This window comes from Lissotriton vulgaris, chromosome 11 (assembly GCF_964263255.1).
Source record: "Lissotriton vulgaris chromosome 11, aLisVul1.2, whole genome shotgun sequence".
Taxonomy (NCBI): domain Eukaryota; kingdom Metazoa; phylum Chordata; class Amphibia; order Caudata; family Salamandridae; genus Lissotriton; species Lissotriton vulgaris.
The window spans coordinates 201701305-201724498 of NC_141699.1; the positions used below are offsets into that span (position 1 = coordinate 201701305).

The window sequence follows — 23194 nt, forward strand, 5'->3', positions numbered from 1 at the left end:
CATGAGGCGAGAATTGTCGGAAGACTAGGAACGTTTGAGGCTGCCTGCTGAGAGCACAAGAGCCCTTTTGCTAGATTTGATATATATATATATCTATCTGGAAACACTCGAACCACTTCCTGAATTCACCAGCGGCAAACAGGCGAGGAAAGAGACGCAGACCTCCAGAGCTTCAAGTGGGCAATATTTTATTTCAGTGACCCAACACAACGCGTTTCAAGCCCGTAAGCCCTTGATCACGTGTCACAAGATTGCATACACCATGGTATTCAATTTAAAGTGCAAAAAGCGCCCCTCCTACTGTTTACATCACAGACCACATGTGTAAGAACATAGAAAAAATACTGTGCATTGTAGCTTTCTTTTTTTGTGTGTAACAATGTAACTGCTTGTAAAATGAAACGGAATATCACATTTGGCATATTAAACACATTTATACAAGTAATCTAAAACTTGAATTTCATTAGTTAAAATATGCCACAGAACTTATAAAAAATAAATATAGTTATAGTTCTTTATATTTTAAAATTTTCTTTTTACAAAAAGGTAAAGCAACCTTTATCTATTGCCGTATTTACAAGCAGTAATTCAGGGAAAAATAAATAACCGGTTAAATCCGTTTTATCAAAATACCCTGTACAAAAGCTAAGCTGTTATCCGTTGAAATCAACCTCTAAAACAGTTTTTATAAAGTTAGTACACATATATAGTCTATAGTTATGGAGAGGGTTCAAAAAAGTGCTTATAAGTGCATCCCTTACAAAATAGTAAAGTGCAAGTGCAAAGAAAATGGTGCAAATTTCTCTAAATAATCAAATTTGGATCGAAGGGTCTGTTTTGCCATTGACCACAAGAATACATGTAAATAAATTCAAGGCAAATATAGGTATTCGTAAAAGCATCCCAAAACCATTTGATTATAAAAACAGTGATGTACACTTCATTGTTTTTTTAAAAGAGAGAAATTCTACATGAGGGAGGAATATGTGCCTGCTATATACATGTGTTATATTTACAAGGACAAATCTATATATGTACACATATACACACATAAGACTGGGGTACAAGAACCAACGGGATTAAGACCATGCTGTAACTAGTTTGTTATTACAGAAAACTCCGCATGTCTTCCGTCGTGTTCAACCCATTGGGCCATTTGCAATCTAAGTCCAAGATATACTTGGTCTCTAATTGCCGGAGTTGGCGTTCTCTATTGCCCCCTCTTCTCTTTTTATTTACAGCGTCAATTACATAATAAGAAAGACAGTTTATGTTGTTTGCGTGCACTTTCTTAAAATGTCTTGCAACAGGATATGTTGCATCGCTGTGTAAAATGGCCCTAATATGCTGCAAAATCCTGACGTGCACCTGTAGCTTCGTGCTACCCACATAGCGTAGCCCACAGGTGCACGTCAGGACATATACGGCATATTCAGTCTTGCACGTGTAATTGCCAGTTATAGGGTTGGAAGTAGTCTTGAAGGGCGTGTGATATGAGGTCATGTTGCATCCAAATTTGCACGCTCTACATGTGGAACATTTAGTGAACCCTTTCTTTGTAGGCATCCAAGTAGTGACTTTTTTAATCTCAGGGGATACTTTGTCCAGTCTACTGCCCATAGTGCTGCTCCTTCTAAAGGTGATTGTAGGTTTGGCAGCTATCCTAGTTTGCAGGATGTTATCTGTCAGAACTACAGGCCAATGCCTATTTATGATGGACCTGATCTGACGTTCCTCTCTGTTAAAAGTAGTAATTAACCTAGGAGTGTCTAGCGTCTGATCTGGGCTGGTAACACCGGCTGAGTTGGGGCATTGTTCCTCTGTGAAAAGACTGCTTCTAGGTCTAGTTTTGGCCTTTTCTTCTGCCTCCCTAATTATTTTGGAAGAGTATCCTCTGTCTTTTAATCTGATTATTAAATCAGATTTACACTTTTCAAATTGTTCCTCATTGCTACAGATCCTTTTTATCCTTAGGATTTCTCCATAAGGAATACTAGCAATGAGGTGCTTTGGATGCGAACTGGTCGCATGCAAAGTGATGTTACCTGAAGTCGCCTTCCTGTGTAATGTACTTTCAAGGGTATTATTGTGTACAAAAATCTTTACATCAAGAAACTCGATTTCCTTTCTCTCAATGTGGGAAGTAAATCTTAAATTTAAGTCATTTTTGTTTATCTCATTTACAAACAAAGTAGCTTCCTCTTCTGTACCCTCCCACAGAATGAACACATCATCTATATACCGCAGGTAAGATCTAATGTGGGTGTTATATTCCCTTAGAAAGGCGGTTTTGAGGACCCGCTCCTCCCACCAGCCAACATGCAAGCATGCATAGCTGGGGGAGAAGCAGGCCCCCATCGCCACTCCTCTCATTTGTTTATATAGATCCTTGTCGAACAAGAAAAAATTATTGTTCAGACACCAACTGATTAACTGCAGTAAGATTTTGTTATGCTCATAGAGCGTGCTGGACCGTGTCTCCAAGAAGTGTTTGACTGAAGCGAGCCCTTGTGTATGGTCTATTGATGTATATAGAGCTTCTATATCTAAAGTGATAAGAAGTAAATTATTAGACCAGGGTAGCTTCTTGATTTTCTGTAGAAAATCACCAGTATCCTTAACATAGCTAGGCAATGACATTACCAAGCCCTGTAGGAAAAAGTCAAGGTATTGGCCCACATGTTCACCTATGCTATTAATGGCCGATATAATAGGCCTTCCAGGAACGGGGACCACTTTTTTATGAATCTTGGGAATTAGATACAACACAGGTATCACTGGGAACTCTATTAGCATATATTTGTGTTCTTCTGTGGAAATTAACCCTTGTCTTTTCCAAGATGCTAACATTTTGTGTAGAACAGATTTAGCTTTCTCATATTCCTTCATGTTGGACTTAGCGTAACAATTCTCATCATTTAGTTGGCGAGATGCCTCGGTTACATATTCCTTCCTAGGCCACAAAACTAGGTTCCCGCCTTTATCAGATTTTTTAACCACCACCTCCTGATTGTTTTCCAATTTTTTGACCAAATCAAAATATGCCTTTCTTTTAAAAAACAAATTTCTTTCACACCTGTTTTTGAGGACAGTATGATTTAATTTTTTAAGATCATTAATGATTAAATCATGAAACACATCAATGCTGTCCTTTGGCATAATTGGAACAAAACTAGACTTCGGTTTGAAGGGGCTGAGCCCAGCCCCCTCTTGGACGTGGTCTATTCTGCGTAGTCGTGCCTGGGTAGATTGATCTTGTTCATTCTCTTCAGAACTGTCCGAACCATCTGCTAAATCATGTACCAAGAGTAATTGGTGAACATCCGATGCTGCTAAATTAATAGCGGGAGCACTTTCATTTCCATCAGCTACGTTGTCTTCTTCAATGTCTTTTGATGTTTTAAGGGCAAAGAATTTCTTTAGCTTTAACTTCCTGATGAAACAATAAACATCAATGCGAGTTCTAGCGTAATTAAAACTATCACCTGGGCAGAAATTGAGACCCAAAGCCAACAGTTGTTCTTCAGCTTTGGATAGGGTAACATTGGATAGATTGATCACAGTATTATCTGCTAATCCTTTTTGTTTTTTCTCCATTTCGCTTTTGTTTTTTTGGTGTTGATGTCTTTCTTTGCACCTTTTGCGTTGTTCACGTCGTCTTTTGGTTCGCCGACATTTGCTGCTACTTGGTTCCGCCGAGGCCTTAATGTTTGCAGTCTCGCCTCGACTAAAAAATCAATCTCCTGTCCCACATTTAACACTGTTTGTTTTCTTCTTGTGGGAATAGATTCCGTGCTGGATGCACTGGTGAGTGAAATGGTTTCAAGACTGTCTGAGTTTTCTACAATTTGTCTTGCACTGGCCACTTCTTCCTGAGTATTGACTTTTTCTGTGTATTGTTGGCGCTTTATGGGATCAAATTTCCTAGAGAAAGTAAAAATCTGACCATTTTCATAGTCTTGTAGGTCACGGTTGAATTTAGTTGCCTTTCTCAATTTGATTTTTTCCTCATGTTTTTTTAGGTGGTCTAACATGGTTTCCTCTAGTTTAGCATTTTGTTCAGTAGCTCCCAATTCTTTAATTTTTTCCAAAAGGACATCAATTTCTTTTAATAGTTCCTCACGATCAATTTGAGCATATTTTATGAGGATTTTAACTAAATTCATTGAGGCAGTGAGGTTGCTCTCCCCCCACTCACGTAGCATATTGGGATTAGGTTTGTCAAAGCTGGGCGCTAATAGAATCCGAAGTCCTCGTGGCACCCTTCCAACTTCTGCATACTTTGACAAAGAGCGATGTTCCCACCACTTGGTTATTTCAAGTTTCCGCTTTTTTTCCAACTCCTTGTACAGGCATATAATATCGTTGTCCTTTTCAGTTGTAGCGCTGGCTGGCCCGGCAGTTTCTTTAGCCGGTTTAGATTGCGCACAAAACATTGCCTCAGCCGCCAGCTCACGTTCCCTCATTTCGGCTGCTGACATTGTCGGGTCACGTTATTTCGCACCAAGCCCCAACAGGCATGCGAGGATAAGACGCTGGTTTTTCTCACCCCGCCGCACTGTTGTGTAAAGCTCCGACTCCCCTTCTACGTGTTCCCACTGGATACAGTATCGAGCAGACTCACCGGATTGTTGCCGCTTTTCCGCCGAACCTCCGTCCACGCGTACACGGCAGGCAATGTTCTGGTGACTCCGTTTTCCTCTCGTACTCTCCCGGGGTAGGCGGCAGCTGATAGTTATCCACCATGGATCCTTGTGCTTTGTCGGTTAGATTCAGCCGCCGACTCGTGGGGAGGAGGTCCGGTAACGAAGGTAACCGCCCTTCGTAATAGACACCTGGAAACACTCGAACCACTTCCTGAATTCACCAGCGGCAAACAGGCGAGGAAAGAGACGCAGACCTCCAGAGCTTCAAGTGGGCAATATTTTATTTCAGTGACCCAACACAACGCGTTTCAAGCCCGTAAGCCCTTGATCACGTGTCACAAGATTGCATACACCATGGTATTCAATTTAAAGTGCAAAAAGCGCCCCTCCTACTGTTTACATCACAGACCACATGTGTAAGAACATAGAAAAAATACTGTGCATTGTAGCTTTCTTTTTTTGTGTGTAACAATGTAACTGCTTGTAAAATGAAACGGAATATCACATTTGGCATATTAAACACATTTATACAAGTAATCTAAAACTTGAATTTCATTAGTTAAAATATGCCACAGAACTTATAAAAAATAAATATAGTTATAGTTCTTTATATTTTAAAATTTTCTTTTTACAAAAAGGTAAAGCAACCTTTATCTATTGCCGTATTTACAAGCAGTAATTCAGGGAAATTATTATATTATATATATTATATTATATTATATTATATATATTACCCTACTGGCGATCGCCAGTAGGTAGTTATTTAGTTATAGTTAGGACCTAGTTTCCATAGGAAATCCGCAACATTCTATTTGGAATAACTTTGGCGCCGGTCAACGAATACACGCAAAATTCTCCAAGAAGATGGCCTGCTCCGCTCCTTCCCTGAAAGTTTTGGGGTGATTCGTGAAGCGGGGGCCGAGAAAAAGGGGGGTCCCAAAACGTGTTTTCCCCATGCAATTTTCCATAGGGACCTTTAAGCGAGGCTACAGCCCGAACTGCTGAACGGAATTACACCAAATTTGGCAAAAAGGTAGAGTTTGGTTCGCAGATTATGCTTTTTGTTAAATGGTGTAAATCCGTTCAGTAGTTCCTGAGAAAATCAAAAGAACAATCATAGATATATCTATAGACCAAGTACGGTACGCGTATGGTACGCTTACACTCCCATGCACGAGCTGAATGTTAATTGGCTGTCAACACTCTAAGCCAAGGAGTTTTGGCAGCCATCTTGTTCCTCGTTAGAACCACAAGGCAAGATTTTTAGAAAGAGGTTACAAACAATCTGTTATAGATCAGGCCATCTCCAAAACAGAAAAATTGGATAGGATTGACTTACTAACCAAAAGTACACTTGAGGCAGGGGCAGGAACAGTTGAGACCAACGAGTTCCGCCTTATCATGGCCTATAGTAATCAACATAAGGCAATCCAAAATATTATCCAAACAAGCTGGCCAATTCTATTAAATGATCCAGTATTAGGACCCCTGCTACCGCAGAGGGCGTCCATCACCTACAGCAAGGCACCATCCATGAGGGACTGCCTAGTAACCTCAGACCCTGAAATTCTGAAAAACCCGGCCTGGTACAAAGACCTGGCTGGTTTTAAAAGATGTATAAGTTGTAAGGCATGCACCCATGGTGTCAACACAAAAGTATTCTCTATCCCATTCAGTAAAGAACCGCAAAGAATAACGAAAATCTCAACATGTAAGACAGAGTATGTAGTCTACATCTTAAGCTGCCCATGTAGTTTAGTTTATGTGGGAAGCACGAAATTGCAAGCCCATGTACGAATCCTCCAACATATGAGGGCCATCACGAATATGGATAGCACGTATCCGGTGGCCCGACATTTTAAAGACAACCACGGAGCAAACAACTAAGGGCTGAAATACTATTTAGTTGATGCAATCTTGCCCAGTAGACGTGGAGGAGGTGATAGAGAGAACAAACTGCGGAAATTGGAAACACAATATATTTTATTGTTTGATTCCAAACATCCTCATGGGCTTAACACTACAGAAGATTTACACACATGCCTTGATTAACAACACAATAATCCAATTAGGTCCCTACAGTTAAATATATTAAACATAGAATCCCGTATGTGACATATAAATTTAGAGGAGAAGTTGTCACAATACATTACACACCCTGGTTCTAAATGAGAAATTTTAAACATAACTTTGGTTTTTTATGTATTGTGGGACATGTATTTATTAACTGTCTAGGAATTATGTGAATGAATATTTATATATATGTTTATATTTATATTTATATTGATATTCCTTGATAGGATGTTATTTTGGTGTAAATATATGACTTGAGCAATTTTATGAATGTTTGTAAGGGTGGGTTTTCTATATGGATCAACAAAATGATATCAGAATATATGGGACCATGGATAATAGTTTTAGATGAGATATTTGATAAATGGTGCGATCCATTGAGTGACTATGAACCAGGAAAGTCAAATATAACTGTAATGGCCACATAGATTGGTGAACAGCCACAATCTAAGGAAATTGATGATATATTATGTGCAAGTAAACAAAAACTATCAAGACTAATACATATTAATTATCAACAAGTTGGAAACGTGCGCTAAAAAAAGTTGAAAAATTACCAAAAATATTTTAAGCACTTTATTCACATCAAGCACTTTAAATACGATATGGCAAGAATGGAAACTGTTTTCCAAATACATGATATTTTGGTATTTTACCGATATTAAGAAAGTTTAGAAATGCAATTAATTTATGGTATTCTGTATGTATCCTAACAAACATTGATTTTATTTAAAAGTCATGTTGATGCATGCATTGGCAATATGTATTTTACATATATAGACAATATAGCATGATGCCAATACGAGTTTTGTATTTAACAATGATAAGGAAAACGGCAGTATTTTCTCTATGTCCACTGCCATATCACGTGGTATTTCACGAATGAGCACTGTCACTTTAAATTGCCTTTCACGAGAACAATTATTGTCAAGTGAACAAGCCGCGCAAGCGGTGAAACGCGTCTCTGACGGTATTTGGGACAATAAATTAAAATCTGCACTAAATCTGGGTCTGTGTCTTGTCGCCAGTAGGTAGTTATTTAGTTATAGTTATATGTGACGTCAACAGCAGTGCATTGAGGGCGCGCAAGTTATAGTTAGCTGAACTAACTATAACGGGGGAATTTCAATGGTTTTGTATGAGTGAAATGTCCAGCTAACTAGAACATGTGTGAAACCTATGGTTTTTTCAGTGAATATATAAAAAAAATATATATATATATATATATATATACATATATATTTTTTTCACAAAGGCTCAGCTTGTAGAAAGGCACTCCACAGCGTTTTAGGTAACACCTCGTTTATTGGCATTAAGGGCGGCTTCACATCCGGATTTCTTTCACTTGCTTGCCTTGCCAACGCGTTTCTGAGCTGTCTGCTCCTTCGTCCTGGGCTCCGGCAATTCAGTTGGTACAATTCACAGTTCTTCGCCTCAGCTGCCTTTCGTAGTAACAGCTCTGGGTGTGTCTGCTTAGTAGCATTGAATCTTGGGACATGTAGTGTGAGTTGTAATTTTAAAGCACCCACATATATATATATATATATATTTCACCATCCTGACAGCGTATGCGAAAACAGGCACCGACATCGTGATTCTTCGTGGCACAGGTAGCTTTTATTCCAATAGCAAGGTCAGACGCGTTTCGGCATTACAACCGCCTTGGTCACTGCTTTACACACTTTGCTGTATAGCTTCGACATATATACACAAGTAGATTCTCCCTTGGTTGCCTTGTCAACCAAAAAGTCAGCCATAGACATAAAGAAGTGATGATTGGCTGTACTCAATGACAGTGCAGTTTCTTTCCTCAATCAAAAATAGAAATGGACAACAGAATACATTAAATTGCAAACTATAATTCACTACAATTAAGTTTAGAGATGGCACTCAACTGTAGTGTGTTTTGTTAAAATAATAAAAAACCGAAATGGGTGTTTTTCTCTAATACATGTGGTGTTTAGATTGAATTAGCCCATGTACTGAGCACTTGTTGCCATGGGGAGCCACTCAAGGTCTAGTACTAAGAGGCCCCTTTGCCCTGCAATAGCGAATGAGAAGATACTCATATGCTAAACCATGACCTAACTAAATTGCTACATGAGTAAAAATAATGCCCAGTGTAGAAGCAGGAAATTGTGATCGGTCGTGCAAACCCTTCTGTGTGTAGGTGCACCCTCGCCCAATTATTCACAGGCTGTTTGACCTTTCAGGTATTTTCTCAGAGTTAAGGGTACCTGAGGGGTACTGGTTCTCCTTAATTGTCTTGATACTGCCCAACATTGGGTAAATGATGACAAGTGTCATACATATATATTTAAACAATAACATTTGAACTCAAATAGGCCTAGTTTACGTCCCAACCAGATGTTACTTGATAGAGTTAAAGTTATATTTGTTCAGTTAATGCATTTACCATTTGTAACTCGTTTGCACACCGTAACAATACTTTTTACATAAAACAAAGATACACTGACTGTATGTCCACGTTTATTATGTCTGGCTATAGTATTGTGTCTGCAGAAGCTGTTGTGCTTGATGGGCAGGGGCACATACTGAGCATCTTTGTCTATTACAGGTGTATTTGTGTGGAGGGGGTGAGTGAAGGGTGCTTCTTGTGTGGTCCCAATGACAGTGTATGTTTCGTCCCAGTGGCATTCATGGAGCACCTGCTCCCCTTAAAGGGAAAGGTACTCTTTCGGCAAATAATATAGTATAAATCTACCTGCCCTCTTTGGATCAGTGCATTCTCAATGTGATAATAATTGTCACTCTTCCATGTACTGCCCCAGTTAAGTTGGCCATATACCATGAGCCAGTAAAGTGGCATGGCATGAGATACAGAACAGATAGAGGGAATGGAAGACCCAGAGCCTTATCCCATAACATGAGCACTACACTAAATTAAGACTGTCTCTGCTGCTCAGATTTGGGATGACTGGTGTCTGAAGAGTTGAAGAGCTGGAGCAGCAATATTTTACCCCCTTGTTTTACAACCTGGTTGGGGGTTGCATTTCTACTGCAACTTTCAAAGCATGTACTGCTTTTGACTGGAATTGTATCCGCATTTGTTGATATAACAAAAGTAAACAATGTAACATAATAACATACACAATGATATGTATCCATTCAAACGGAACTGGAATCAACAAAGCAGTCAAAAGTGAACTCAGCATAACAACGCAGTTCAACACAACAACTCACATTACAATAATGTTAATAATATTTGAAATGTACTTTGGACACAATGGCATGCCTAGCCAACCATTTACTGGAAAGGGGAGACCTCTCGGTCACCCCGAACGTATGGCTGAGTGCCCGATCGCCCGGGAAACCTTTGCGGGCGGGGGGGGGCGTGTCCCCGGCCGGTATGCCCAAAGTGGCGTGGTTGGAGCACGCCCCCGCCCCCTAAGAGGGTTGTCCTAACACCCGCCCGGAAGTCTGTGCACTTTTGGGCGGGATGGGGATGCTGCCCCGCCTTCCCGCAGCAAGATAAAAGGCGCGGGAATCCAGGCAGGCGTCCTCTTGTTCCTGCACTCTGAAGGCTGCACCACTCGTCGCTCGTGAGCCCTCAAGGGAACAAGCTGCAGTTTTTTGAACGTGGTAATCGTTGTTTTTTCTGTTTCAGTCGTCGAGGCGTATCTGGGATTCGAGGAGCTGCTGGAAAACAGGCAGAGAGAACCAAGTGTCGGCGATGGACAGGAAATTTGGTAAAGTAGACCGACTGGGTCGCAGCTTAGCGGCGCTCCAGAAAAAAGTGGAAGCTCAGGCGGGGCCCTCAGGGAGACCTAAGAGGATCGTGGGGCCTGCTTTGCCGAACGTTACCCCAGGGGAGGGATAAGGGGAAAAAGAAGAAAGGGAAAGGGGGTCCTAGCGAGGCCCCGGTCCCGATTGAGGTCCCGCTGGTCCCAGTAACACCAGCGGCCAGCCCGGTACCTGCACCGGATGGGGGATTGCCGATCCCTGTGATTATCACACCGCTGGATAAGGATCAAGTACCACCCGAACTGGCGATGCATCTAGCGGCGGTGTTGCCTTGGTTGAAGAAGGGAGCGGGGGATCCGCGGCTGCAGAAGATCCAGCTGAGGAGGCTAGGCAAATTATCGACAAGCTCAGGCAGGCAAGGGGCTCTGGGGCAGCGAACGTGCCTTCTATTCCTCTGCAGGTGGCGAATCCGGCCGTGGTCGAGAATCGGAATAAGTCGACGGACACGACCGGAGGTACGACAGAAGATGGTAAGAGGTCGCTCCCAATAATGGGGGAGGGCGCGGTACCTTCAAGGCGGGAATGCTTGGCACAACATGTTCCTATGGCCACAAAAGAGATGGTGTGGGCGAATAAATACATTAATATGTTTTCATTGTTGACGGACAATCGTGAGTTAGAATATGCCAAGACCCAGAAAGATTTGTGGCACCCCAGTGAATGGAGGACAAAAATGCCAGAATTCAGGGTGTAAGAGTCTATGATGAACTGGATCAGGGCTTTTTCTGTTTTTGTAGCAATTATGGGTGAGCAAACACCAGAACTGTTGGGAGACCTTGCTTGCTACCAGAGCAGGATCACGGGCTTCCATGAGAAGTAAGGAGGGGACGCATGGAAAGGGTATGATGTGTCGTTTAGAAAAGCGAAAGAGTTTAATGAATTACTGACTTTGGATTGTTTGGACACTGTATCTTGGCATGCGCAGTTCACGCCGGGCTCGGCGGGTGGATCAGGGTCGGGTGCAACCGGCTTCAGGGCTTTTCAGCAGAAACATCCACAGCCCTTTCGACCAGCCCACGGGGGAGATACTCAGTGTAGATCGGGCACGAATGGGAATAAGCGAGGAGTATGTTGGGGTTTTAACAAGGGAACGTGTAGCAGGCTGCAGGGAACATGCACGTTCAGGCATGCCTGCGCATGTTGTGGTAACACCTCCCACCCTGAAACTAGCTGCCGATCCAGAGGCAATAGTACTGGAGGAAAAGGGGGTACCAAGCAGGATTGACACGGTGCCTCGGAGGTCCAAACAATCGCCCGTGGATATTCTGGCTTTGACTCCCTGGCTGAACAAATACCCTGATCATGTGTCCGCTGGGATCCTGCGAAATGGCTTCTCGTATGGCTTCAAGATCCCGGCGGGTGATTTTCCGGGGGCCCCTTATGCAAAAACCAACTGTCCGTTACGCACAACCCGACGGTAGTCGCCACAAAAATAGCAAAAGAGGTTCACTTGGGGCAGGTTGCAGGGCCGTTCGGTGAACGACCAACGGCCAATTTTGTGTGTTCCCCATTAGGGGTAGTTCCCAAGAAGGAGCCGGGAGAATTGAGGCTCATTCATAATCTATCTGCACCAAGGGGGGCTTCCGTGAATGAGGCAATCGATGCAGGCATGTGCAGTGTGAGGTATGCATCATTCGATGACGCAGTGGTAATGTTGAATCGCCTAGGCCCCGGTGCATTGTTAGCAAAATCGGATATTGAATCCGCATTTAGGTTACTACAGGTGCATCCCCAGGATCAGCACTTGTTGGGTTTCGCATTTCAGGGGAAGTACTACATGGATATGTGCATGCCGATGGGTTGTTCAATTTCGTGTGCCTATTTTGAAATGTTTAGCTCATTTCTGGAGTGGGCATTCTCGAAGGCCTCAGGGCACCAACATGTGATGCATTATCTCGATGATTTCCTGTTTCTCGGACCGGCGGGCTCTCGGGACTGTGCACCGGCATTGCAGGAATTCTGCGTGCTCATGCGGGGTTTCGGGGTCCCGTTGGTGCCAGGTAAGACAGTGTGTCCAACTACCTCCCTGGAGTTTCTGGGTATTGAACTAAACTCCGTGGAGGGTTGCTTCCGTCTGCCGGCGGAGAAGATCGCCAAATTCAGGGCCTCCTTGTTGCAATGTCTTCGGAACGACAAGGTGACACTGCACCAACTACAGCAAACAGTGGGACAGCTGAATTTTGCATTGAGGGTTATACCGATGGCTCGCCCTTTCTCCCGATCCATTGCCAAGGCCATGGTTGGCCTCAAGGAGGGGCACCATCGTACGAGGCTGTCGGCAGAGGTTCGCCAGGACATGCTTATTTGGCTGGCATTCTTGGTGGATTTCAACGGCCGAGTAGTCTGGAGCAAAGCCCCGGCCTCGTCAGCAGAATTAGGTTTATGGACCGACTCTGCGGGCAGTGTGGGGTTTGGCGCGATCCTTGGTAACCAATGGTCGGCCCAGAAATGGCCAGCATGGTGGGAAACAAGTGGCTTGACGAGCAACATTGGTTTTCTAGAGTTATTCCCCATCTGGGTAGCGTTGTCGGCCTGGCCAGAAGAGTTCCGAAACCGCTCGGTGATATTTTGGTCTGATAACATGACCGTAGTTGAGTGCATTAACCAGCAGGCAGCACGCTGCAAGTGGATATTGCGATTGTTGAAAGAAATTGTGTTGAAATGCTTGAAGCTAAATGTACAATTCAGGGCAAAACATGTGCCGGGAGTACTGAATAATGCAGCTGATGCGCTCTCTCGTTTCAAAATGCAGGCTTTTAGGGATTGTTTACCCTCAGCGGAGCTAGTGGCAGCGTCATTTCCCGAAGCATTATGGCAAATCGGCGCCCCGGACTACAAAACCTCGTGGCAGCCAGTTTAGTGCCCAGGACAAGAAAAGCTTATGAAGGGGCGTTCCGCTCGTACTGCGCCTTTTTGGGCCCTGCATGGGAGTATAGATGGGGTCAGGAGGGGTCCTTTACCCAATTTTTAGTGGCACTTCATGAGGAGGGCCGGTCGGCGGCAACCGCCAGTCGGTATAAGGCCGCCATATCGTTTATGGCTCAGCTCCAGGGGATCAGGGACCCGACGGACTCCTTTATAGTCAGAAAGGCGCTGCACGGCTAGCGGCGCCTAGAGGGTCGCAAAAAGGATACCAGGCATCCGATAGGATTTGACAGGTTGACCGCTTTGTTGGCTGAACTAGAGGAGACATGCTCCTCACCTAGTGAGGTCGTCCTATTCCGGGCAGCATTTGCGTTGGCATTCTATGGGGCCCTGCGGGTAGGCGAACTAGTGGCTGCCAACAAAAGGGATACCGAGGGGAGTCTGCGCAGGGACCACACGCAAGTGAGGGGGGATTCCCTGCTGATCAGCCAGGTCAAAGACAGACCAGGAGACCCAGGGGAGTAGCATTGTGTTGCAGCGCGCTCCGGGTATTCCCTGTTGTCCAGTGAGGCACGTTGAGGCCTACCTAAAACAAAGGGTGACGATGTGGGGTGGGGGCCTTGCTGCGACACGCTGATGGCACCCCGTTAACCAAGTTCCAGAGGGTGCTGGTGATCACGATTGCAGCTGCGGGCTTGAACCCGAGTGATTTTGGAACTCATTCGTTCAGGATAGGGGCCGCTACAGAAGCGACGGCCGGGGGTCTGCAGGCAGACAATGTTAAACAATTGGGGCGCTGGTCTCCAAATTGTTTCAAACGTTACGTGCGGCTGCACATGTTGTAATTTACTGAAGAAGTGCACTCACGCTTGTTGTCTTTTGTTTAGATTACAGTTTCACGAGCCTGTGACGCAGGGCGGAAATTGGGACCGGCCCAGTATCAGCTAAACACCACTTCAGGAACAAGGAATTGAAGACGAGTGGTCTGGGTCGTGGGCCATTCATACGTGAGGCGTGCCGCGGACATATTCAGGGCAGGTGATGCGATCCACACATCTGAGGAACATGGTTTCAGGGTGTCCTTCCATGGGAAGGGCGGCCTATGTATTGACCGACTGCAAAGTTTTGTGGAAGAATTGTTAGGGCGGCACAGGTCACCGCCATCAGTAGTCATAGTGCACATTGGGGGCAATGACTTGGTAAGGTTAGGCAGACGGGCTTTAATCGAACACATACTTTCAGCAGTTAGTTGGTTAGCAAAGACACTCCCGGGGTGCACGATAGCTTGGTCACACATGATTCCGAGGAGGGTATGGAGGGGTGGGTGGTCCACGACAGCGTTGAACCATTCGGTAAAGAGGGTCAACAATAAAATGGAGAAATTGTTTCGCTCGCCTCATCTTCAAAGTATACCTCACGGGTGCATCTGGGGGGACCACTGTTATTCAGACGATGGGGTACACCTGTCCAGGGTGGGGAATGACTCATTGATAGGAGACATGATAGCTTGGCTAGTGGGATTGAGGAGACATGACCTATAGGAGTTGTGGGGGGGCCAGATAGTCAGTCAACTATCTGGCCTGTGGCGGTAAGGTCATGATCGGTGAGCAGTGATTTCAAGGTCCCTAGTGGGGGTGCCACCCATTATGGATGGGAGCGCCCGGGGGAAGGCCGCCATTGGCCCCTCCCACGGGGGGGCGGCACCCATTACGGATGGGATCGCCCAGGGGGAGACGGCTATATGCCCCTCCCACGAATTTCCCGGGGGCCGGATATCCGCTCCGGCAGAAGAGAGTGCGGGGAAGGGGGGGGGGGGGGGGGGGGGGGGGGGGGGGAGTCCACGCTGTCCTTCTTACGGATACCCCGCACGGGAACTCGGACGACCTTAAGATGGCCCCAAGTGAAAGGGGGCCCCCATGACAAGGGAAGTTACAGTTGGCTACGAGGGTAAAGGCCTCTCCGCATGCACCACTCACACGTGACGGTGGAAATTTGGTGATAGGGATCTGACACCGATTAAGACCTTGCCGTTGGCCCCTAACGATAGGATGTACAAAATTCGTATGCAATGCATTATGTCATGATGTTAGACTCGGTTAGGAAAATCTTTGTATTAGAGATTTGTTAAGGTTAGCCTGGATACCTGTCTTCATCAAGTGTAATGAAAGTTGAATTTTGTACATGATAAATGAAACGTTTTAATTTAAAGTTTTAAATTTTGTTTCATATTTTAATAAATACGGCCAGGGGGGTCGCGAGGCCCCCCTGCCTTCCAAAAGTTAAAACTGTGTCTGTCTCCTACCATTGGGATTGGTGGTGGAAGGGGTGGCAGGCATCCCGGACCATATAAGGAAGGGTGTCTTCTGTAACTTCTGCTCAGCAGAAAATAATGAAGGAAACAGCTATTGTTTACCAGCAAAAACACAAGTTTTGAAAGAAAGAACACAACCACAGAGTACTTTATGCGTGCACTTGGGCTTTCCAGCTAAATTATTATGTCTCCTTTTTTTTAAATGTTGTTATGAGTTGTTTAAGTGATATCGTAACTTTGCTGCAGCCTTCAATTTAAGTCGTTGGTGATATATTCTAGTGTACTCCAAAAATAATAACATTAATATATTTAAAAATATTACTAGTAAAAAGGCTACATTTGGTTGCTTAGTGGACTAATGCGTCCACTATAGAAGCATGCGTTTCACCTCATGGTCACAGCTTAAAATCCTGGTGGGCCACTCAGTCTTTCATCCTTCTGAGGTTGCCAAAATGAGTACCATTGAGTTGGGTAACAATAACCATGTGTTATTAAGCACCAAGATAGCCTTTTGGATGAACGCGCGCCTTACAAATATATATTATTTTAATATTTTTAGAACCAAATGGCTGCATGTTTTCTTTTGCTATGTACCTTATCGGAATATGTGTTTGTAAAAAAAAAATAATAAATAACCATAGCCTACCAAGGTCAAACATATTGGCTTTGCCGAAGCTTTTTTATTATTATTTGTATTTCCGTCTGCATGCAGTTAAGCGCATTTTTGGAAGTTTGTGCTGAACACTGCCACAGAAGACAATGGAATGCAATAAACATTTGCAGTATAAAATTCCACTCAACATGGCAAAAAAGATTTCCTGAGTTTGATGAAGTATGGCCAGAAATGACAAATATCAACACCGTTTCTACATACTCCGGCTTTGTGGTAAACTGCATCAAATTTAAACATTTGAAAAGGATCTTCATTTACATAGGTTTTCGTTTTGAGTGTTATCTTGTAGTTTCTAAACATCACACAAATAAAGCTGCAGAGTTATCTTTCATGGGCATTCCATCTAAAATACTACCATAAAAACTCTTATGAATTTGATACAAATGTTTAAGAGTCAGATTTTTACTCGCATTATTAACCAATGAAGGTACAGGGCAATCCCATGCACATATCAAAATGTATAACTCCAACCAGACAACTATTGATCTGGCTGTCTTTACCCACTGGGAAATATTACTCAATTCGGTGGACAACACTGATGAACTGAATACCATGCGATTAACAGGCATTCAAAAGGGATTGAGTTCTTATTTACAAAAGCAGTCACATTGGGCTAAATGATCATGGAACTTCAGTATAAAACTCAGTTCTCTGAATAGAACTAATCCTATAAAGCAGAACAAGTAAAATAAATAAACCAGTACTGCTGTAGAGAGTATAGTTTTTTTCCTCTTCAGTGAATCTTCTTTCATAATAATTACTAACTGATATCTTTTTATGGAAAGAATCTATCTATATGCTGATAAACCAGTTGAGATAATCTGGTCTGATAATTTCTCGCTTTTTACTTTGTCTAATTTATGGAATTTCGCTTGCTTTGTCTGGCATGTCAATGCCTCTACTGATCGTCCAAATTAGGCTTCTTAGGTTTTAGATAATGTGATTTGTTCTTAATGTTTATACATTCAAAACCACTAGTGTGTGTCATCTCCCCCACCCAACTGGGTTTGTCAACTTTATTGGAGCTCCAACCAAGATAATAATTAACTTAACTGCCTTATTTTAAATGCAGCCTTCATCAGTTAAACCTGATGACCCAAACTTGCAGATATTTTCTTACATAGCCATACACAAATTACAAAAGAGTAACAATAGGAAATGATCCCGAAGCCGACCACCGCCTCTTCAAAAGGATGGCCAGGAGAACTCGTCCCGTCTACACTTGACCAAATTTAAATCCAGGAAGAAATTTCTCCGATGGAGGAACAATGTACGCAAACGACAATATATTTAACTGCTTTTTCTATATATAGCTTCTTTTTTGCCTTCAGCTTGTGCTGTGAATCTTGCCAGTGTGAAGAGATAATCGCTGAGCCTATGAAAAAACAAAATGTAGATTAAAGATGAGCATCAATGTGCATTGGTAGTTAAGAAAAAGGACTTGGAGAGATCAATTATATTCCATTACAGTGTTAAAAAAACAACCTGCCAGAACCTTAATGAAGATATTTACGACATGGGTTTTCCACTTGACCAGTTTTTATTGTATTCCACAATTTAAACGGGGAGTAAAATGTATTTTATGGCTACGCTTTTCTTTATTTAAAAACAAGGGCTTTTTACTTAATCAAAGTTATTTCAGGAGTTATGGGAAGAGTGAGGTACATGTTAATCTAATAAACACATGACTAAGTCTTTGCTAATGTGACTGGCCTTTCAGAAGTAATGTGGGCACGTGACTGGCCTCTGCTTCTACACTACAGGCATGTCACAGCCTGACATATGGCAAAGTGCCCATACGATGCAGTCCTTTTGGAGGAGATGCTGTCACATTGCTTATTCCGCCACAGTGGCATTGGCATGTTACAGCCAAGCCAGGATGCTAATTTTACAGATCTCCAAATGTTTAGTTTGCCTCTGCCAATGGGAGAGATAACTCCTATGAAAAAAGCTTGGGAGAGTAAGATAGTGTTGTATGGCGTTTTAGATTCGAATGATTTTTCCCGATTCATGCACTTATAAAGGTACAATTTGCGTTGCCCATATATAGGCATAGAAATCAAGCCCTTATTTAGGCATAGCCCATGCTACTAAAATACAGGCATGGCTACTTCCATCCGTTCATCTACGTCACAACGATTTCTTGGAAAACCAGACTCTTAAGCCGTTAGGGACTTCCCCTTGCTTGAATATTGATTTCGCCAAGAACTCATTTATTATGCATGAACATCTATTCCTTAGGGGTTCATTCATGACGTTCATCTGCCCGACTTTACGTCAAAGCTGGCATTCCTAAATACCTTCAAGGTATAAATATACCTTCACTTGCTATGGCAAAGCACGGTGTGGTTCGGTGCAGTTTGACTACCTACTTGCACGACGAAGCTCGCTACAGCAAGTGCCGAAGGAAGCCAACTCTCCAGCTGACGCACTGATCAAAAGCTGTCCTCCTCTGCCGAGAAATCCAGCTCCAGTGTTTATGCCTCCCTTGCGGGGTGTTGGGAAATCAAGTCTGAGACACCGATACCAAACCTCCTTCATTCTAAGGTCTGGAGCCGATTAGAACCTAGAGAAGCATTTGGCAGTTCTTGGCAAAACTAAACCTATGCTAAAGACCACTCTTACTTCTTCCCTCGTACTAGACCTAGTTGAGGTACATTGGGGTAGGGGTATTTTAGAAGCACCAGTTGAGTATTTTAGCCTGTGTTATTTATGTATGTATTTTTATATGGCTTAGAAACCATGCAATGCTATTACAGTATTATTTTATACTACTGTTTGCGCTGTACGCATTATACTTTGCATTCTGTCTAAAGATTGTAGTTGTTCACCTCTCTTGCATGAGAAAGAAGACTGTTCAATAAACCCTTTTATTGAAAACGCCCGTCTCACTATTTCTCTGCAACTCTGTAGAAGCGAAGCATGCACGATTGACTGAGTAAAATAGTTATCTATTGTTTCCATGACTCTGAAGATATTTGTTCCAGTCCTAGGGAAACAAAGTTGTCATGTTTATGTGGTTGTCAGAAACGAATCCCTTCTTGTGTATACGAGAAAGTTTCTAGTGACCTCTGAGCTAGCTGTCACACAATTAGGTTTAGTATATTCAATAGAGACCTACTGACCTTAGTTCTACGTCGTATCTATAGGATATATTATTCCAATGCGCAGAGCCTATTGGGAATATAGAAACTACACTACAATAGAGCGGTCACAATAATGTCAGTAGCGGCTGGGGTTTGCGCTGCCTCAGGTGTCTGCAGAAATGTAGACAGCCAAAAGATTTTCATCTTGGGTAAGTAGAGGGAAGCTTCAACCGAGTAGCGTCATTTTCACGAGTGGCTGAGTGGAACTGGAGTCATGATGACTTTGACCAATAAAAATTCTAAAGACTTTTAAATGCCTCAGAATACTAAACATATAAACAGAATGAGCTTCCAAAACTAGGCTTGGTGTTCCTATTCCCTCTCATTCATTGTTTCACAATAAAGGACTGTGTCAGTATTTAAACTCCTTGGGTGCCCAATATCGACTCTGTTTAGAAGTATCTGTCTTGCTTTGAAAAAGTACAGCACCCAGCTGTTTTAGTCAGTTCACTTCAGTATGCAAATGTTTCCTGCTCGCACTTTAATGTTTTAGTCGGCTGAATTACATAAACATAGGATAGCAAAGGAAGTGTAAAACACTGGTTATTTGAAGACCTACCATACAGGTACTAAGAACGTAATGTTACCTGATCATAAGGGCAAAGGACGCAGCTCTTATCTTTGAAACATTTATTTCAAGAGGATTTAAAATTAAGGGTAAGCTTCCAGTGTTGAAAATAGTTTTGTCTTATGTTATTAATTACATAGTTAATACCCACTGCCCAAATAAACATTGTGGCTTAACTTGCAAAGCAATGCTATAGGAGCAGACGTTTACAAACTACACAGGTGTCTTACTTGTTTAGATCATAACGGAATGCTGGATTATGTAACTGAGTGCCATTATTAAAAAAAAAAAATGAAAACAGCCTTGCATCAATACACGCTGGCAGGAGCAGGTGCAGAAACCCATGCCAGTGTACTGTGGCAGGTTTTAGCGTTATATTATACCTGCAAACTGTTCACGAATTCATCAAAGCTTGAAATTGCCAAGGAGAATTTTTCTTGGGTGTGGTAGGGATTTTGGCGATACGCGCTGGGATTGTTTATAATGATAGGTAGCTAGACATATAGACAAAGCCACATATGGCAGTGTTGTCCTTATAGCAACATGTAAGGAACAAATACATTTAAAAATAAACCTCTTACAGATAAAGCTCATCAGAGAGAAAAAAATAATACTGGGTTGCTAGAACCCAAAATAAAACGGACAAAAGCATTTATTATGAGATTAGATTAAAAAGGGAAAAAAATTACAAAATAGGGATAACATTATACAAGTGGCTGGAATAAGGCCTGAGATCATTGGTTCCGTTTAGAGTGTTGTCTAATTTATGGTAAGGGTAGGGCGAAATTAACAGTTACTGCTAGGGTCTCGTTTGGAGAACGGTTTAAAGTTAGGAATGTTCTGACATGGGTGGGCGTAATACATTTTCATTGCAAAGAAATCCGTTATTTCCTTTTCATTTTAAGATTATAAATCATAAATTAAGGTTTCTCTGTATAGGGGTTTCTTTCTGGAATAACCCATTTGTGGTAAGTATATTTGAGATTAAAACAACTGTAGACCCTTTAAGAGTGTTCCAAGAAGGTGCCACTGTTTGTTGAGATGCTCAAAACAGACAAACGCTTTATGATGGTTTCCCATTCTGCATCATGAGCAGTGGTACACATGTTTATAACCTTATGGCTGATGCTGTAGCAAAACCTCATTGTTGGATAAAATAAATTGTTTAGTTTTGATCCATTTACTGCCTCATGTACATTCATGCTCCCTTTACCTGTTTAGGTATCTGGCAACATGTGGATCAGCTTCTCCCTTTTGTACGATGGGAACCACGCTGAAAGAAACACACAAGACAAATACGAAGTAGTTAAGCTTTAAAGGCATCTTAATGATTCACTTAACCATGTCCAAATATAGTCACCATATTAAACCAAAAGGTGTGCCTTATTATCACTTTAGTCCAGCAAATCAACACAGAGCAGAGATGAGTACCTGACTGCGGCACATGATCCATTTTAAAAGCGTACATTATTGAGCTGGTCAACAAATCTATAAAACAATGTAAAAATAAAGTTCAACAAGCAGGTAAAAACTATTCTGTAGGAGTGCTACTGTTCGGTATACTTCATGCCAGCATTTAAGTTAAGCGGAGGTCGCCGGTGTAAAAACGTTTTAGAAGAGTCAAAACAGAAGCTTATGTACCACCTGATTAGAATGGGATCACTTGCATATGCTTCATATTAGCCAATCAGGTACGTAAAGTATAAAACAGTGATGCAGTTCTATCAAACTAAACGGCTAAATACAAGGTATTAAGCAAAGTGCTGATCTGGAGATGGACATATCCACAAACCCGCCAGTGAGTGGGGAAAAGTAGGTTAAGGCGCCAACGGATAGCTGCATATCTCAGTAACTATTTCCACAAAATTACTTAATTTTTTCACAGGAGATTTTCAATATCCTACACTAGAGATTTTACTCTTTAGAGAATAGCCTAGATTTGTAAAATAATTTTTGGGGAGGAGGGGCATGCCTTGAATTTCAGTGTGACCACGTGCCTAGCTTGCTCGACTGTCCATCCGGCTTTCAGCAAGTATAGGCGCTGACCCCGCTGAAGTGAAAAGCATGGCGATCCGATCCCACTGCCTTTTCACAACAGAAGGAGACTCATGTCAGCATCCCTCAAAATATAATCGGATTTTCGGGCATGAGAAGCAGAAACAAAGTGGCACTTGCTTGGAGATCCAGCAGCTGGTTATGAATGGGCTGTGAAGATGTCCAACTAGCTGCAGGCAGGCAGCATCATGGTGCAGAAAAACTGCCAATTCGTTACACTGTAGCCTCAGCAGAGATGAAAAGGTAGGTGTGAGCATGCCACGCAGGGAAAGCGAAACACTGTTGCAGTGGCTGGATTAAAAGCAGGCCATGGAGACATGCTGAGAAAGTGAAACACTGTAGCAAGTTGCGTTGGTCAGCTATTATGACTAAAATGAGCAGAGCTTACTGTTCCTAACAAAGCCAACATTGCTGAGGGCATTCTTTGACTGAGGACCGCTAACACACAAGGAAACCCTGTGGCTTAAGGCGGGCCTGGAACTGTTAGTAGGCTGTTACAGAGAGCCTGCTTGCCCCTACTGGGCTACCATAGAGTTTGCCAAGAGGTAATCACAAAGGTAATACCCAGCACTTCTGAATCTTCAAACACAGAACCTGAGAAATCTTGAAAGTGCTGGTGTGACTGCTCGTCCCCCGGGTTAAGCAGGAACCCTCTGGGTGCTACAAGGGCTGCTGGCACCTGACCACGGGATCTTACTCCTCTAGGTGAAGCCCAGTTCATCCTGAGCTGGAACAGCGCCGGGGAGCTGACGAATGAACGTGGGTGATCATGGGCAGAGCTGTGCATCTAGGTGGGGTTTAGTGGAAGCACACAGAAATATCTCTTCTGCACAGTTTTACTGAAACTTATTTTTGATGAGCTTGAAGAGACGACAAACTATCTTGAGGCCACCAGTGACTAATAGGACAAAGAAAACTTGAGAAACACAACGTTCCAATTAAAGTTCTTCCAACATTTGAAGAGGAATATATGCAGGTAGCTGTACCAGCGAAAAAGATAAAGTACATTCTCCTTACAGTGGAGCTGAGAATATCTGGTGTAGTATTAATGAAAGCGAAATCATTGAGAGCCTCATTAAGACAACCTTGCTC

General features: G+C 42.8%; 1 protein-coding gene across 1 annotated transcript in view; it reads right to left on the reverse strand.

The window, feature by feature from the left end:
• Nucleotides 1-16320: 16320 nt before the first annotated feature.
• The window catches only part of MMAB (metabolism of cobalamin associated B), an 85542-nt gene continuing 78668 nt past the window's right edge, over nucleotides 16321-23194 (reverse strand). Inside the window, exons 8-9 of the mRNA XM_086943114.1 lie at nucleotides 21261-21320; nucleotides 16321-17708 (exon numbers count right to left, since the gene is read on the reverse strand). Coding sequence (XP_086799240.1) covers nucleotides 17624-17708; nucleotides 21261-21320 — 145 coding nt within the window. The 3' untranslated portion in view covers nucleotides 16321-17623. The remainder of the gene's footprint in view (nucleotides 17709-21260; nucleotides 21321-23194) is intronic.